This window comes from Sphaerodactylus townsendi, linkage group LG04 (assembly GCF_021028975.2).
Source record: "Sphaerodactylus townsendi isolate TG3544 linkage group LG04, MPM_Stown_v2.3, whole genome shotgun sequence".
Classification (NCBI taxonomy): domain Eukaryota; kingdom Metazoa; phylum Chordata; class Lepidosauria; order Squamata; family Sphaerodactylidae; genus Sphaerodactylus; species Sphaerodactylus townsendi.
Window position 1 is genome coordinate 135,862,431 of NC_059428.1, and position 17,293 is coordinate 135,879,723.

General features: G+C 45.8%; 1 protein-coding gene across 2 annotated transcripts in view; it reads right to left on the reverse strand.

The window, feature by feature from the left end:
* The window catches only part of VWA8 (von Willebrand factor A domain containing 8), a 114,740-nt gene that overhangs the window by 16,245 nt on the left and 81,202 nt on the right, over positions 1 to 17,293 (reverse strand). For both annotated transcript variants that reach the window (XM_048494282.1, XM_048494281.1), the window contains exons 30-37: positions 15,988 to 16,104; positions 14,916 to 14,980; positions 14,694 to 14,819; positions 12,690 to 12,799; positions 11,989 to 12,143; positions 9,728 to 9,929; positions 7,516 to 7,597; positions 4,485 to 4,689 (exon numbers count right to left, since the gene is read on the reverse strand). In XM_048494282.1, coding sequence (XP_048350239.1) covers positions 4,485 to 4,689; positions 7,516 to 7,597; positions 9,728 to 9,929; positions 11,989 to 12,143; positions 12,690 to 12,799; positions 14,694 to 14,819; positions 14,916 to 14,980; positions 15,988 to 16,104 — 1,062 coding nt within the window. The remainder of the gene's footprint in view (positions 1 to 4,484; positions 4,690 to 7,515; positions 7,598 to 9,727; positions 9,930 to 11,988; positions 12,144 to 12,689; positions 12,800 to 14,693; positions 14,820 to 14,915; positions 14,981 to 15,987; positions 16,105 to 17,293) is intronic.

The following is a 17,293-nucleotide window of genomic DNA, read 5'->3' on the forward strand; positions in this document are numbered from 1 at the left end:
GCAGCAAGGGTCCACAGCAGAGTCTCTCTCTCTTCTCACCTTGGAGGGGTGGAAGGAGAGCTCTTTTGCTCCCTCTTGCAATGCAGAGATCACGGCATCTCTACCTACACAGCTTGGAGGAAGAGAGAGAGCCTCCGCTTTCCAGTGCACAGATTAAAACCACTGCTTCTGACCGCACCTGGCACAGCAACTGTTTTGGGGTGAGTGGATCAGCACCTGACCCCTGTGGGTCAGCTTTTGACCAACAGGCATCCTGAAACTTGTTCAGACATTTCTCCTGAGGTCCCTGAATGCACAATTCTGAATTAAGGCCTTACGCGGCCTGGGACCGTCGTATCTTCGAGACTGCATCACCCCTATGTCCCTGTACAGCCTCTTCGATCAGTTGAGGCCAACCTACTAGTGGTCCCTGGCCCCTCGGTGATGCGGCTGGCCTCCACACGGGCCAGGGCCTTTACGGCTCTGGCCCTGGCCTGGTGGAACGCTCTTCCTCCAACTGTCCGGGCCCTGCGGGACCTTAGTGAGTTCCGCAGGGCCTGTAAGACGGAGCTGTTCCGCCGGGCCTTTGGAGGAACCAGCCGCTGATGGTGCCCCCTTCCCCCCTTTCATGGCCCTCTACATCTGGGCCGTTTGTCATTCAATGGGGCCTGCCATTCCTCCCTCTTGGGGAGAGGATTTTGAATATGGAGCTGCTGGACACCATTTATATTTATGCTAGTATTTTTGTATTGTATTTATGAGATTTAGCTTTTACTGTTTTATCGCTGCTTTTAAAGATTTAGCCATTTTATGTTATATTATGTTTATTGTTGTACACCGCCTGGAGCCCCTTGGGGATAGTACGGTATAAAAATCTAATTAATTAATTAATTAATTAATTAAAAATTCCTGGAAACATGCATCCATATAGAATCGTAGAGCTGGCAGAGAACCCCTGAGGTCACCAAGTCCAACCCCCTGCAGTGCCGGAACAAACAATCAAAGCACTCCTGCCAGATACATTTGGTATGATTCTCTCATTCAAACAATGCAATATGTATCCTTGATATTAATTACAGAATAAGTTTTGGGCATTTTTTTCTGGAAGTTTCCAGGATTACAATAAAAAAAAGTTACTTAAGATAGGAAATGAGCTCTGTATGCAGAAAGACAAGTTCAACAACGTTAGTTACCACAATGCTGCATTTTGTCTCATTCTAATTTTTCAGCAAGAAAACCCTTGCACAGTATTATACTATGGAAATTAATAGAAAAATTGTTTAACTGAGAGAGTCACACGTGCAACAAGAACTATTTTTCTGAACGCCTGCTGGCACATGAGGGGCCTGCCATCCTTTTCACCTGCGAGGAGAATGTTTTAGAACGGTGCTTCCCAACCTTTTCGACGTCGCGGTACCCTTGACCTCGCTCTTCATATCTCAAGGTACCCTTGAGGTTCATTTGAATTTTTTTTTGCATTTTTAAGGTTTTTTTTCCTTTTTTGGCCTGTAGGTGGGGGGAGTGGCAAGCGGGGGGGGGGGGGGGGAGGGAAAGCAGCATTGACAGCCGCGTTGTTTGTTTGCCTAAATTTGGCATGGATTTGGGGGGATTTAAAGGGAGCTTTCCCTTTAAATCCCCCCAAATCCACACCGCATTTAGACATATAAAACAATGCTGTTTTAAATGTTGTTTAAAGGAAGCCCATGAGGTTTCCAAACCCCCCTCCCCCCGCCCCTTCAAAATCCATTTGATTCTGGTGGGTGGGGGGGCAGGCGGTAGCATTGTCAGGGTACCCCTGGGACGTGCTCGTGGAACCCTGGTTGAGAATCACTGTTTTAGAATCATGAGGGGTTCTCTTGCTTCCCGACTGTTTTGATATTAGGAATTCTGCTGCAGTGAGCAGCAAGGAAACCCGTTCCCTTCTTAGAAGCTCTTTTTGCATTCGATTCAATGCTCGTGGATTCAGGGTTGTGTTTTTTTCTTTTCAAAGTAAGGATCCAGACGTTTTGATTGCCCGTTTGCTGACGTTTTCATCCCAGGCTCTGCGTTCCCGGCATAATGCACAGCCTCGCTTTGTCTCGGTTGGGTTTTTTTCCACCAGAAGCAGAGCTTCAGCATTTGCAGCCCAGACTACTGGTAACAAGATATGGCATCTTATATTGTGAACAAATTGATTTCAGACTCAGGGTTCTCAGCTGGGTGTTTCTGTAATAACACACAATTATTGCATTTCCAATCTGGTCTTTTTCCTGATCTGTTTCTCTGGGAGGAATCCAACACGAGTGTCCTGATTGGGCCTCAGCTTGTTTTATTCCACTGGCCACAATCAAAGCGCTCCTGACAGATGGCCATCCAGCCTTCTCTTTAAAAAACCTCCAAAGAAGGAGACTCCACCACACTCCGAGACAGTGAATTCTACTGTTGAATAGTCCTGACTTGGACAGGAAACCAGCAAGGAAGACCAGGTTGCTGTGCAGAGCAGAGCTGAGGCAGGCAATGGCAAACCATCTCTGTTCTCTCTCTTGCCTGGAAAACCCATGAGAAGTTACTAGAAGTTGGCTGTGATTTTTTGGCCCTTCCCACCACCAAAAGCAACGGCAGATTAATATTTGGCCAGCAGGTGGTGCTGGCGCTTCTCTGCTGATGATAAAAACAGATGGCATGAGCAGAGCAATAAACACCATAAATGGGCTACTGGAAGGCTTTTTTCTCATGACCTATGGAAAGCTTGTGATGAACTCCCCCAGCAAAAGCATGTCAGCAGTTGCATAAAACACAAAACATTTGCAGAAAGGCAGAGCAGACAACCCAACTGCCTTTGCGCATCCTGGAACGACGACCATTCCCAAGTGTCACAGGCAGACTGCTAAAAATGAGCAAGGAACCATTGTATATGCATTCTCCACAAAGTGTTCATCAGAAGACGAAGACTAAAAGGCAAATGCAATAATTACAAGTTTGCTGCACATGTGTCATTTTATGTGTCATTGTTAAGATCGATTAGCTGTATGGTCGCATTCGCAATTCTCTTCACTGCAATTAACTTTCATGCCAACAGAGTATTTTTTTTCTTTGAATACTTAGTGCTCTTTTAGGCCAGGTCATAACTGCAGCCCTTTGAAGCTCTACAAGAACGCAGGCCGGGAGTGTCCCTTCTAGACACATTTCCTGGGTTCTGGAGCCCAGTTGGGAGCCAGAGTCAGCAGCAGCCTCGGACCAGAGCCTGAAGAGCCACATGCAAAAGCTCTGCTGTGTTGGCCAGTCAAGGCTGGGAGGTGAAGTTCCTCGTGTTTCCACCAGGCCTGATTAATCCCAAGTTAACTGCAGGGGCTCTTCTTTCCATTTGAAGATGGTTCTGACACATACAGTTCCACGTAACCCTGACAGCTGGTGTGGCAGTGTTGCACTTAGATAAGAACATAAGAACATAAGAACTAGCCTGCTGGATCAGACCAGAGTCCATCTAGTCCAGCATTCTGCTTCTCGCAGTGGCCCACCAGGTGCCTTTGGGAGCTCACATGCAGGATGTGAAAGCAATGGCCTTCTGCTGCTGCTGCTCTTGAGCACCTGGTCTGCTAAGGCATTTGCAATCTGAGATCAAGGAGGATCAAGATTGGTAGCCATAGATTGACTTCTCCTCCATAAATCTGTCCAAGCCCTTTTTAAAGCTATCCAGGTTAGTGGCTGTGATGGAATAGTACTGTAAAACTAGCAAAATCACACATGACTGTGAAAAGCATCTTTGCCTTTTGATCTCCTGGAGGGAGGACAGGAAACTATGCAAAGGTGCCAGGATGAAACTTCAAAGGCCTAAGTTACCTCGTGGCCTGAACAGAGTTTTCCTGGGAAGGGGAAAACAAAGGTTTTTTGAATTCCATCTTTGAGATGTGGCCAGAGAAAACATCTCTGGGCCATGTAGGTTCCGGGAACGGGAACCAAAAAGAACCAAAAGGGACATAACTACCTAAGCAATCCCTTAACCGCAACCATGTTTTATTTCTTTGTTTTCTGTTTTTCACAAAACGGAGACTTCAGCTGGTTGAGTTATTGACAGTGCTAATCCCAGGCTTCTGAATTAAACAAGCATTGGCTCCCAGGCTTGCTTTCATGATAGTGGCCATAACCACCTCCTGTGGCAGCATATTCCAAACACCAATCACACATTGTGTGAAGAAGTGTTTCCTTTTATTAGTCCTAATTCTTCCCCCCAGCATTTTCAATGAATGCCCCCTGGTTCTAGTATTGTGAGAAAGGGGTGTCCAACTCTGGTTGTCCAGATGTTCATGGACTATGATTCCCATCAGCCCCATGGGGGACCAGAGTTGGACACCCCTGAGTTAGACCAACTGAACTTACAGGGTTAATCTGGGAAACAAACCAGATCACCCCGTTCAGGGAGAAAAATCAGGACAAATGTGATGGACAGCATTTACAGGCTGCCCCCTGGCCTTGAGCCATGAATTTTCCAGCCAAGTCTGGGAGTCCCTCATATGATATCATCTCACCTGCATGGGTCTACCGTCCTCTTGCCCAATCATGTTTCTCCATTCCTGGAGGGATCTCTGAAGGCTTTCGAAGCTGGTCTCCCAGAGCCTGACGGTGCCCCCCATATCGACAGTAACGACGCCAGAATTGCCAAGCTTTGCCAAGAGCACGTCTGTGTCAGAAATCATGGACAGCCATGAAGTGTAGGGTGTCAGGGACGTGGATCTGAAAACCAACAGAAGGGAAGAGCTTACTGGAGAATTTGAAACAGTGATGGGCTTTAACCAAAGCACACCTCCATTTCTCCTAGAGAAAAATCCTTAAGTTTTAAATTATAGTGGAGTTTAGGTGTGGTGCTACTGCCTAACCCTTCTTTGTCCGTGCTCTTAGTTCACCTAGATCAGGGGTCGGCAACCTTTACCACCCAAAGAGCCATTTGGACCCATTTCCCATGGCCTCGAAGATCTACCGAGCCAGAGAGGCAGCTCTGCATGGAGCCACCTCCGGTTCGGCTCCTCCACTCACCTTTCCTTCCAGCGCTGGGAGGCGGAGTCACCAGGCAGGGAAACCCCCTCTGCCCGACAGAGCAGGCAGCTGCCTGCTCGATGAGGCAGAGGGGGGATGGTGGCTGGAGGGATGGCGGCTGCTCTGGAATGACATGCCCATGCTATCCTCTGACCTCCAGAGGTTGGAGGGCAGTGTGGGCGTGTCCTTCCAGTCCTCCAGAGCAGCGCTGGAAGGAGAGGTGAGTGGAGGGGACATGAAAAGCGGGGCCCTCACGCACGGAGCCACCTCCAGTTTGGTCCCTCCACTCATCTGTCCTTCCAGCGCGGCTCTGGAGGGCTGGAGGGACACGCCCATGCTACCCTCCGACCTCCAGGCCACACGGAGCCGCAGTATAAGGCTGAAAGAACCTTCATGGCACAGCTCTGGTCTTGGTGCACAGGATCCAACCCTCAAGCACTTTGTCGACTTTATAGGCGCTTTGTTCAAATGAAGGTTGTGCTATTAGAAGGGGAATTTTGTACGTGTGAATTCATATATAATCCGCCAAGGTCTTCTGTCAGGAGCAGATTTGTTGAGAGCTGTGCAGTGAATGTGACTGCCAGGCAGATACTCCTGATTCAACGGCTGCAACATGCCTGCAAATGAAGCCTGGGGTCCGTTTGTTTTGCCCCTGATGCTCACTTCCCAGTATGAGCACCAGGCCAGGCAGTTGAACTGTAGTCACGGAGACACATTTCGCCTTCTTCTGCCTTCTGCCCGGCTTTGCAGCTGTGCAATAGGGGCAACCAATGTTGTCCAAAGTCATGGCAACCAATCAGAGCAGAGATTATCCTGAGAGCCAGCGTGGGGTAGTGGTTAAGAGAAGACGGATTCTAATTTGGAGAACCGGGTTTGATTTCCTACTCCTCCGCCTGTGTGGCAGAGGCTTATCTGGTGAACCAGATGTGTTTCCTCACTCCTACACTCCTGATGGGTGACCTTGTGTCAGACACAGTTCTCTCAGAACTCTCTCAGCCCCACCTACCTGACAAGGTGTCTATTGTGGGGAGAGGAAGGGGAAGGAGCTTGTAAGCCACCTTGAGTTACCTTGCAGGAGAGAAAGGTGGGGTATACATACAAACTCCTTCTATTCACCTTGAGAAATTGGTTGCTTGAAGAAGACGAGGGCTTAGGGTTGCCTGGTACCCCCAACAACCAGCGGGAAGTGGGGAGACTTATGAGTAGGGTGGGAGGCCTAGTCTGGCATGACAGCAACTTTGCTGGCAACAGCACTGGAAGTGATGTCACTGCCGTTGTGGGATGCTCCGGTATTTGGGCTAAAACTCTATGGTAGAATCTGTTCTTGCCAGAGTTTTTGCCCAAATATCAGAATGCCCTGTACCACTGGTGATGCGATGACATCGCCTCCAATGCGCACTGGAAGTGACGTTACCACAATGCTGGTGTGGTCCTCCCCCCACTGCCGGTAAGTCCCCCTCCCTGCCAGCTGATCAGCAGCAGGGGCGGGGGGGGGAGGGAGGTTGGTAGCTGGGGAAGAATGTTAGGGCTTCTCCAGAATACTCCCAGGATGCGACAATCACAGGGTGAACTGATTTCAAGTACAGACCGCTGGAGATGCTCTTAGTACATTTCAGTTGTTCAGGTTTTTGCATGGCCTTCAGCTATGCAGACTAACATCTGATCTAGGTTACACAAAGCACATCTGCCTGTTTCCACCCCCTGCCTATTCACTGAGAGAATTGAGACTTCTGAATATAGCCTCCAGGAGATTCTGTAGTCGAATAAATCCAGCATGGCGATGTGAATTGGATGTTAACTTCTGCCAACTTTAAGAGTTTGAACAAATGATTATATATTCTCCTTGGTAAATAACACCAAAAGAAACTAAAGAGGAAGTTGAAATGTTAGAAAATATAGAATGAAGATTTGCATATTACACATCTGAAAGGAACAGTTATATTATGCTACATCAGTGATGGCGAACCTTTTTGAGACCGAGTGCCCAAATTGCAACCCAAAACCCAAAACCCACTTATTTATCGCAAAGTGCCAACATGGCAATTTAACCTGAATACTGAGGTTTTCGGTTAGAAAAAAAACGTTTCTAGGCGTGCATTACTCGGGAGTAAGCTTGGTGTAGTCGGTGGTTTTGCTTTGAAGCAACCATGCAACTCTTCCAACGGGTGAATCACAACCCTAGGAGGGTTTATTATTTATTTATTTTATTTTTACTCAGAAGCAAGCCCCATTGCCAGCAACCGAGCTTACTCCCAGGTAAAGGATTGCGCTTTAGTTCTTCCCATGAAAATCAGTGGAGTTTAACAGCGCTTAACAGGGTTACCTACACTGCTTCCCCAAAACTAGGTCTTAGGTTTAATGCTAATAATCGGGCCCAGCAGCCCAGGCCAGCCTAGATGTGTGTGTGGGGGGAGGGGGGGGGCGGGAGACTCTGTGCGTGCCCACAGAGAGGGCTCTGAGTGCCATCACTGTGCTACATAATGTAATCCAATGCCTTCCCCCAACTAGAAGATGAAATTTAGTTACCTGGGAATAGGTATATATTTAAGTTTCTTGATCATAAGATCTGTTATCTCCAAATATCCAGCAGTCTGAGGGGGAGTGACATCTGCAGAAAGAAATGTTGGATAACATTTAAAAGTTAACAGGGAATTTGTTGAAGAAATGTTAGATCTGTGTCTCCAGTAACCTTCATCAAATGCTATTATCGGGGGGGGGGGGGATTGAAAAGCAGTGCAAATGACAGCCCAAGAGGTGAGCCTCCACTAAACAAAGAAGCAACTGCAAGAAAGTAAACAAGCAGAAATCTTGATGCCGTAGATCAGGAGTGCCACACTCTGGCCAATTGGCCACGCTGGGAGGGGCTGATGGGAATTGTAGCCCATGAACATCTGGAGAGCCCGAGTTGGACACTCCTGCCATAAATGTTACAAAAATGAACAAAGAATATGAATAAAAGCTCATCAAGCCTCCTCCTCCTCATCTATATTTGTCCAGTCATAATAATAAATTCTTGACTGAAAGTACATTTGAAGAGTCTTTCACAACAGAGGGCTGTGGAGGGGCTGAGGTTGAAAGCTGAACAGAGGGGAACGAGCCCAGACTGATTTCCCTTCACAGATTGGAGAATGGACAAGCATTCGGCCTCCCTTGGCATTTTCCCATGATCTGGTCAGGGTCCAGTCCAGTCCTCATGACACCAAAACAATGAACTGCTAGAGACAAATGGCTCCTCTTTGCACAGTCAACAATCATGGATGCACCTTTGAAGAATGTCCTAAACTGTGCACACAACACATCAGAAATTCTCCTTCATCTACACTGCGTGTTTTGTTTTTTGTTTTTTTGCAAAGGCATGGAGTCAAAGCACATGAGCTCACCAGGATTTCCTGACCAAGGAATAAAAGGGCAGGAGGAGAGATGCAGAAGCGTTAACTCTTTCCTCCCCTGGCATTTTCTCATTGGAAAATATCTGCATCCACCCTTGAAGTGCTTTCACTCTGGCTGGGGAAATAATATAGATTTTGCCAAGTTTTCCCCAAACAGAGATGGAAATGGTTAAAATGCTGTCCTTCCCCTTGATAAAGCAATCCCAAAGGCTGAACTTGCAGAAGAAGAAAAATACATCATTTAAAATAAAGTTTGGGCAAGGGGAAAGAGAAGTAGAGCTGGGCATTTGCAACCATAAGACACTTTCAACTGCATGATTTTACATCACAAAATTAGACTGGTAAAGAGAGCAACATACAAGCTGAACACTCGTGCCGTATACGATCCACACAGCAGTGTGTACAGAGCAGAGGTAGGACAGGGTATTGCCCCTCTTGACTTGAGCCAAGCACTGAACACCTACACAGCCCTTGTATACAAATTCTACACATACACTGGCTTGAATTCTTCCTTTCTTACTCTTCTTTCTAGGTCATACTACTGTGGGTTAGAAGAGCAGAGTAAAAATACAAGTACGACAGTAGCAGCGGACTAATTCCACCAGCCAACAGAAGGCACCACAGCTGGCCCCATTGGAAATAGTCAGCCATACTTTCAAAGATATCTTCACAAATGTTTAATTCTGCAGCCAGTTCTACATACGGAGTACTCAATATGCACTCACGCAGTTACAAGGTTCACGCAACGCAGTATATTTTAGATAGCCAAAAAACATAAATTACCTCAGCTTTCTACCAAATGGTCTTCAGCCAGCTTAGAAAAAACCATAAAGCATAACATTTTTTTAAAAAAACTAGACGGGTTAATAATTAAAACATCATTAAATTAAAACGGCAACATTTTATGAGATACTATAAATAATCTATTAAAGCACCAGAGCAACAATAAAATAAAAATCCAGGGGTGGGAGGAGGGAACACTCCAAGAATAAGAATGAAGAAGGACAGATTCTGAATTTCAATATCCTTTTGTCTGGTGAAGAGCTGTACTGCTTCACAGCAACCTTTCAGTCTATTCTACTCTTAGGCGGATTCCGCATGGGCCCAAAACAGTGGTGTGAAAACGGTGTGAAATGGTTTAAAACGGTGTAAAAGGTTTTCACACCACTGTTTTTGGCCCATGCAGAATCCACCTTAGCTGAGAATCGTACAGCCTGATTGGATACCAGTTTACTCAGGAGCAATCCCACTTTGTTCCAGCTAATAGGCATAAGATTGCGGTCAAAGCCGAACCCTTCAATAATCTCCCCAATACCTTCAGCAAGTCAAGCTTGAGGTTGTTGGGTTACCTTTGGCATAAAGTTCTTTCAGCGGGACATCTCCAGGAGCCAAAACCCTCACCACCTGATTGGCAGCTGTGAGAGTTACACAGTTGGTGCGTTTTGCCACTCTGCCCTTGCTGGGCCTCCCATAGTAAAGTGGATCGGAAGGCATAGGCTGCCTCTTGCCCAGCGAGGTGCCCCTCTTCCAGCTGTAGACTTCATTGGAGGACTGTGGGAAAGGAGGAGAGAATCAGGACACAGAGGAACACTTGAGGAGTTCATTAAAAACATGCTGAGGGTGAATCTCAACACACCGAGAAATCTACAGGCTCAAAAGATAATGGCGACTCTGTACTGGTCCCTGACAGAATGGACAACGCCAGCGATGCTGAGAATCTTCTACTGAAGCAGAACATAGAACAGCTGCGCATTTTAAGACTCTGGACTGTTTCCCCCAGAATCAGTGAACAAATGTAATGGGAGGTCAGGATGGAAGCAACGGGGGTTTTTGCACATGAACTAGAAGGTCTGACTCATGGAATGGGGGTAGCTCCCAGCCTCTCCACAGGCACAGGTAACATGCGGGTGGCACGAGGCAAAACACTTTTTTCAGAATTTACATATTAAATGTATAAAACATTTTTAAAATAAAAAGAAAGATTTATAGCAGAAACCTAAATAAAATAATTACAGAACATTCAAACTGTTGTTAGATTACTGAAATAAGAAAAAAAAATTGGGTCAATGTAAATCATGCATTTTAAATTATTTCTTTTTCTGTATATTTGCTACCATTTCTTCGCAATAGATATTTTCTGCTTATTTTATTGTTAGGGATGGGAAAAGCCATCCCTTACTTGGGAATAGTCATCACTGCGTGGGAATGGGTGTTACCCTTCCTCTGGTTGGTGGTCACTGCCGGGGGGAGGGGCGGGCGTCCGAGGGGAGTTGAGGCTTTTGAATGGTGGAACGTCAGCCGGGTGGGGGGGGGGTGAGGAAAAGGCAGCAGCTGCCTTCAAATGTCTTGAGAGAACCTGTAATCTTGCAAGAGGTTGGAGGTATGCAGAAGGCCTCTGCAGTTGGCCAGGCTGGTTTTAAAAGGGTCTGGGAGACAGATGAGACCAACTCCCCCATCCAGACTGTGCAGGGTAGGGGCTGGATTGTAGAAGGTTCCCACATACCACCCTCACTTCCAAGGAACAGGATCAGAGGCTAGGCTGCATCCTGGACAGGAGGTTCATGAGCAGAGACCCTGAACTCACCTCACAAATGCAATTTCATACGCTTCTTCCTCATCATACTTATCCAGAGCAAATTTTGGAAATCCCTGCCTTAAGATGCAGGGGCGGGAGGTGGCTTGTAATTTGCAGGCACCATCCTTGAGGCAGAATGATGCAGAGACCACTCTCGTATCACCAACAATCTACCATTCAAGTAGCACTCCATTATCACCATTCCAGCATTATTGTACAAAATAACTTCCAGGATTATTGCGCAAAAAGGACTCTTGATGTGCTCACTCTCCCTATGCCAGCAACACCTTTCCAAAGGGAAAAATCTGATCGGGACCTGAAGCACCTCACTGGTCTGTCCTACATAGGTTGTTATTGGAATAGCAGGGGGTTGGGCCACAGGGAAAAGAGGCAGTGGCGGGATTCAAATAATTTAACAACTGGTTGTTTACAAGCACCATTTTAACCACTGGTTCCGCCAAAGTGGTGCGAACCTGCTGAATCCCACCACTGAGAAGAGGTCAGGGCAGACTCAGGCAACAGTCGGGTGTCTCCAGAATCTGCCATCAGGTTCAGATCAGGGATAACACAATTTGTAGCCCAAAGATCAATTTCCCCCAACAACGAATAATCTGAGGTTCTAAGACATATCAGTCCTTGGCTAACTGAAACAGTCTGCCAAGACCAAAGGGAAGGACAGAAACACCCTAATTAGCCAGTGCATACGCCATTTCTTTTCAGCTTAAAACCTCTTTCCTTTGGTTAACAAGCAATAGTATTTACTTTATTTATTTACAAAATTTGTATCCTGCCTTTCTGCCCTTATAAGGGACACCAAGGCAGCTAAAACATACACGATAAAAACACATTAAAACATCATTAAAATCAGCCCCTCACACAGACAAACATCATTAAAACAATTATAACGAATTAAAAAGGAATTAAAATACACACAGAACATAAAGACTCAGGTTAGGAAGGAGAGAATAACTGAGGGAATGCCAAACAAAACAAGAATAGTGCATGCAGATATTTCAGTATAAAACCAGCCCCTACTATAAGATCTGGAAAGCCAACCACAAGAGTGGTGTAATTTTGCTCATCAGAGAGCACTCTGTTGGGGGAGCTGATCTTCTGCCCAAGGGCTGCACTCAAGTTCTCTGAAGACAGCTGGTCACTCGAAACGACTTGGGGCTCGATCGGTTCTGAAGCTGGGCAAACATGAATAAACAAAAGTGAATTTATTTAATCCAGAGAAGCAAAGCAGATAATCAGGTAGGCCGGGAATAAGGGTTTGTTTTTTTCCAGTTAGAAACAGCTAAGCCATACTGTACCAAACACCAAAGCGGTTCCTTTGAAATCTGACCATGCTGTTGCACACACACATGTGATTTTATGATCGGTCAAGTGTTGAAAAGCTGGTTGTGTGTGACTCTCTTAGAGAAAGCTCATCCTGTCAGATATCTAATTCTGCACAGTAAAAACCTTTTTTTCCCTGTTTAAATCTTGATTCTTGGGTATTATTTCTTTACCAGTCATTATAAACATAACTGCGCAGGGCTAGACACCGTGTCTGGCCTGACAGTATTATTTCTCCAAGCTGGAATCACAGTTGACCAGGTCTAGCCCACAACGGAATGCTACCAGAACCTCTTCTCAGGTGTGCTCTTTTTCACAGTTACATCAATAGCAACTGTGCAAAGCACATCTGAGCATGTGGAAACCTGGACTGATAAACAGCAAATCAATTTAAATACCTGTGGCTAATCCAAACCCAGCTTCCCCTGGCTCCTCGCTCACGGCATGAAGCTGGCAAACGTGGCTCTCTTCAGATTCCATCTGCACAGGCTTCGTCAAAAGATATTTTCTGCAAATCATGAAGAAATTATGCACTGATTGTATAAATGGCTAAATACTACAAAAAAAAACCTATCCTCTATAATGATCAAGAAAAATTTAATGATAGACCACCTCCAAACATCTCTTGCCTTGTAAACCCCACGGGATTGCCATAAATCATCAGCTTGAAGGCAAAAAAGAAAATGAATGAATATCACTGTCTGCAACTCCACTCCGAGCCAAAAGAACATCAGAAGAGCCCTGCTGGATCAGACCAGTGGACTATCTAGTCCAGCATCCTTTTTCACATGATTGCCAGCTAGTTTCTCTAGGCCTTGTCTACCAGCACTGGCATTCAGAGGTTGGCTGCCTCTTTAACCATTATGGCTAATTGCCACTGACAGGCCCTGTCCTCCCTGTATCTGTCTAATCCCTGCTTAAATGCCTGTGCCCAACACTACACACTCTGGCAGCAAATTCCACAGTTTAATCATTCTCTGTGCAAAGTATTTCATTTTGTCTGTCCTAAATTTACTGCCCATTAGCCTCATTGGAGCCATACTAACTAGCATCACGTAGGACAGGTGGATGACATGGTTGTTCCACACTCTATGGCTGTTGGTTGTTCCTAGAAACAATGTGGGGGTGAAGTGAAGCCACAGGAAAGCCACAAGTAACTTTACCTTCCCAGCAGGGAGAGAACGAGCCCTTGGTCTACAATACAGTTCTCCAAACAGGCTTCAAACAGCCTCAGCCTCTGTAGGTCTGATTTAACAGAAACTGTTTTATCTCAGCATGTTTTACCTGTCACATAAATGTCACGATATCCCTATGACAGGCAAAGGGACAAATTTATTATTTTATTTAGTAATTTTCAACTAGAAATTAATGACATAATCCAATGCGAACGGAAAACTTGAAAATCCTGTTGGTTTTAATGAGAATAACAGAAAGCAAATCTCCCACTAAACTCAGTATGGGCCTAGCAATGCTCACCTTTTACTGAATTCTGCCTAGGACCTTTTGCAGATGTTGGGTGGGAGTTTTCCCCCAAGATTATGGACAAATATTTCCATAGACCTGGGCCCGGAAGAATGGAGATGCTTGTTCGCCATAACATTCATAGAGCTTCGGTACTTCGGCTGTGCACTGAAGATCACTGAACACAGGATGAATTGCTCACTAACACGGGTTGCCTTTCCTTTTGTACACAAAGGTGTGTGGTTAAAAAGGATAAAGGAGAGGACTTTCCTTTGTGCTGTCCAACACCGAGTGTATTTGCCATTCTAATCTGGGCTGAGGAGAGTCAAACTACGAGGGTCCCGTCCACTCAGCACAAATTTTTTCACCCCCCTCCCACTCCTCACAACAAGGAAGCCACTGGCAGGCATCATGAGCACAGGCAGTCACAGGGTAATTTAGGTCAGTACAAAATCAGAGGGTTTCGTTCTGTCTATACACCCTGCTTTTCCATCTACCTGCCAACTATACAGAGAAGGATTTCCCTGCTTTCCTCCCGCTGCAACCCAATAAACTCCACCCACATTCTAGGAGAAAGTCTGTGTACACTCAGGAACCACATGTGGTCAAAGTGGGAGGGGGAACGTACAAATGTCAGTGCCTCCACTTCTGTAAACGGAAGTGCCATTCTCTCTGTGGGTTGCTCCCACCTTTGTCCAAAGGGACAAGCAAGATGCCTACCAAGAAGCCAAACACTGCTCGTGCCATTTGGAAACATGCCAGGAAGTTGAGTTATATTGTGCTGAAGTATTTACATCAGCGTGGGAACAATCATGTCAGGAGAGATACCTGTAAAACAACCACGTGACCTCATCCCCCGATAAGAGGTCAGAACATCTTATCAAAACCGAAAACATCTTTGTTTATATGTCAACCACAGAGTATTACTGTGTTTATCTTACTGATTTGTTGTGCTTTCCACCAGGAGCCACTGGTCTTCAGCCACCAAAAAGACAGACTTGAGGTTGATTGGCAGTGAGATGGTGTGAGCACGGCCCTCCAGAGCATCAAGAACAACCAGGTGGTGCCTGAAAAAGTGGCAAAAGGCAAGAGGATGGATCAGAGAGAAGGGTCTTTTGTTCTACCTTGGGGAGAAGATGTGGGAAAGGACAGTCACTGCTCACCCTTCTTCTTTGTAGAACACGAGCCAGTTTTTATGCGAAAACTCTCTGCACATTTTGTAACTTCTCTAAAGAAAAAAAATCGCAGAGTTAACAATCTCAAAATACTACAAAGTGTTAATAGTTTCGCTCCTTGCTAGGAATATCAGGCCCTGACTTGGTTAGCTTAATCTCATCTCAACAGATCTTGGAAGATAAGTAGGGTCCACCAGGGGCGTAATGCCCATTGGGCAAGGTGGGCAGCTGCCCAGGGCGTCACCTTGTGGGGGGCATCAAAATGCAGGGTTCGTTTTTGGGTATTTTTAGTGGTTTTCCATTTTTGGCCTGCCCGGGGCGCAGTTTTTAGGCTACCAGCACCAAATGTTCAGTGTATCATCAGGAGACTGTCCTTATGCTACCCCCCAAGTTTGGTGCAGTTTGGTTCAGGGGATCCACAGTTATTGGACCCTCAAAAGGGTAGCCCCCATCTCCTTAGCAAAGAATGGGGGATGGGGTACCCCCTTTGGGAGTCCATAACTTTGGACTCCTTGAACCAAACCTCACCAAACTTGGGGAGTAGCATAAGGACAGTCTCCTGATGATATGCTGACATTTTGGCGCTGATATGTCTAAAAATGTACCCCCTGCAGGCACCAATGTCGTTGCCATTTTTGTATATGAGTCTCTGAAGGACATTCCCCTCAGACCAAGAGCGAATGTGAGGTGGGATCCTTTATTATGTTTGGCAGCCAGAGGCCTGTTTTGGGACTCCTAGTTCCTTTTCTTTTATGGTGGCAGCAGAGTAAAAAGAAGATCCCTGAACAGGATATTTTGGGTAGCAAAGGAAACCCCACTGGTCAGTTTAGTGGGAACCTTGATTGTAGGCCACACATTCCCGTTACAATTGGTGGCTAGTGGTGGGATAATATCTCTCCCTCGCCTTGAATATATGACCCCGTTACAGATGTGGATATCCTGCATATGGGTACAGCAATAAACTCTGTTCTACTACCTATAGACTGAAAACCACCAGACTGGCATGCTGGCAGGCTCCATTTTTTTTATACAACCAAGCCACAGTTGTGACATTTCTCACCACTTCCTCCTTGCTGCCCCACCAGGATGTCCTTTTTGGAGCCTCACGCATCTCAGGTGACAGCAGAAGTTGGCGTACGGTACGAGCCTTGGTGTCCAGCAACAGAATAGCATTAGTCTGTAAGCAAAAAAGGAAAGATGTTACATCCCTTCACAGCCCGTGACAAGCAGGACGGCAACACAGACCTCTGGAATAAAACAACAGAATACTTTGCAGAGCTTAATTCCATTTCACTTCCTGGAAAAGACAAGTTGGGTTCCTATGCCTATCATGAGAAGGCCTTCAATTAATGTCTTTGATTAGATTTCTCAAGACACTTCAATTTCTGGCATGGAAAAGAAGTAGACACTAGCTAACCTTCTTGGGTGCTGTGTAGTTTCCGGGCTGTATGGCCATGTTCTAGCAGCATTCTCTCCTGACGTTTCGCCTGCATCTGTGGCTGGCATCTTCAGAGGCTCTGGATCCTCTGAAGATGCCAGCCACAGATGCAGGCGAAACGTCAGGAGAGAATGCTGCTAGAACACAGCCATACAGCCCGGAAACCACACAGCATCCAAGTGATTCCAGCCATGAAAGCCTTCGACAACCTTCTTGGGTCAAATCACCGCCTGCTCTCCCCACCCCCCACCCCCTCAATTCCAACTCACTGCTGGCAAGCAGAGAAAACTACCTATACATTTTCAAGAAGGAAAGAGGGACCTTCCACTCTTGAAAGGTGATACCCTGAATACCTTGTTGGTCTCTAAGGTGCTACTGGAGTTGAACCTAGCTCTTCTATGCAGACTAGCATGGCTGCCTTCTGAAACAAATGTCCAAGGAACATTCTTTAGATAATAGCAAAGAAACAAATCACATACAGATCACTTTGTTAAATTACTGGGTTCAAATCATTCAACTGGTACTTTAAGAAAAGGATGAACAGTGTTAACCCCAAAGGGCCCTAGAATGCAAAACAAACCAGTCCTGGTCCAGACTTGCCCTGTCTTGTTTTAAAAGGACAATGTTGGAGTTCAAACATACTGTTATCCAACATTAGCGTGGAATTTTCTGCAAAGTTTACAAGTCATTTTCAAGTTGTCACTACAGCAGACCAGAGACCCCATGTATACAAAAATACGTCAAGAAGAGGGATGGCCTATTAAATCAAATTCAATTAAGAAAAGAAAAACAAAAACAAACCTCTGGTTTTACAAGACAAAGAAATGCCTTTCTTTTTTTCACTCAGTGTAACTGGACAAAAGAAAGTGTTAAGATTTTCCTAGTTTCCCCAAGGCACGAAAGCGTTCTGTTCTTTCAGGTAATGTGA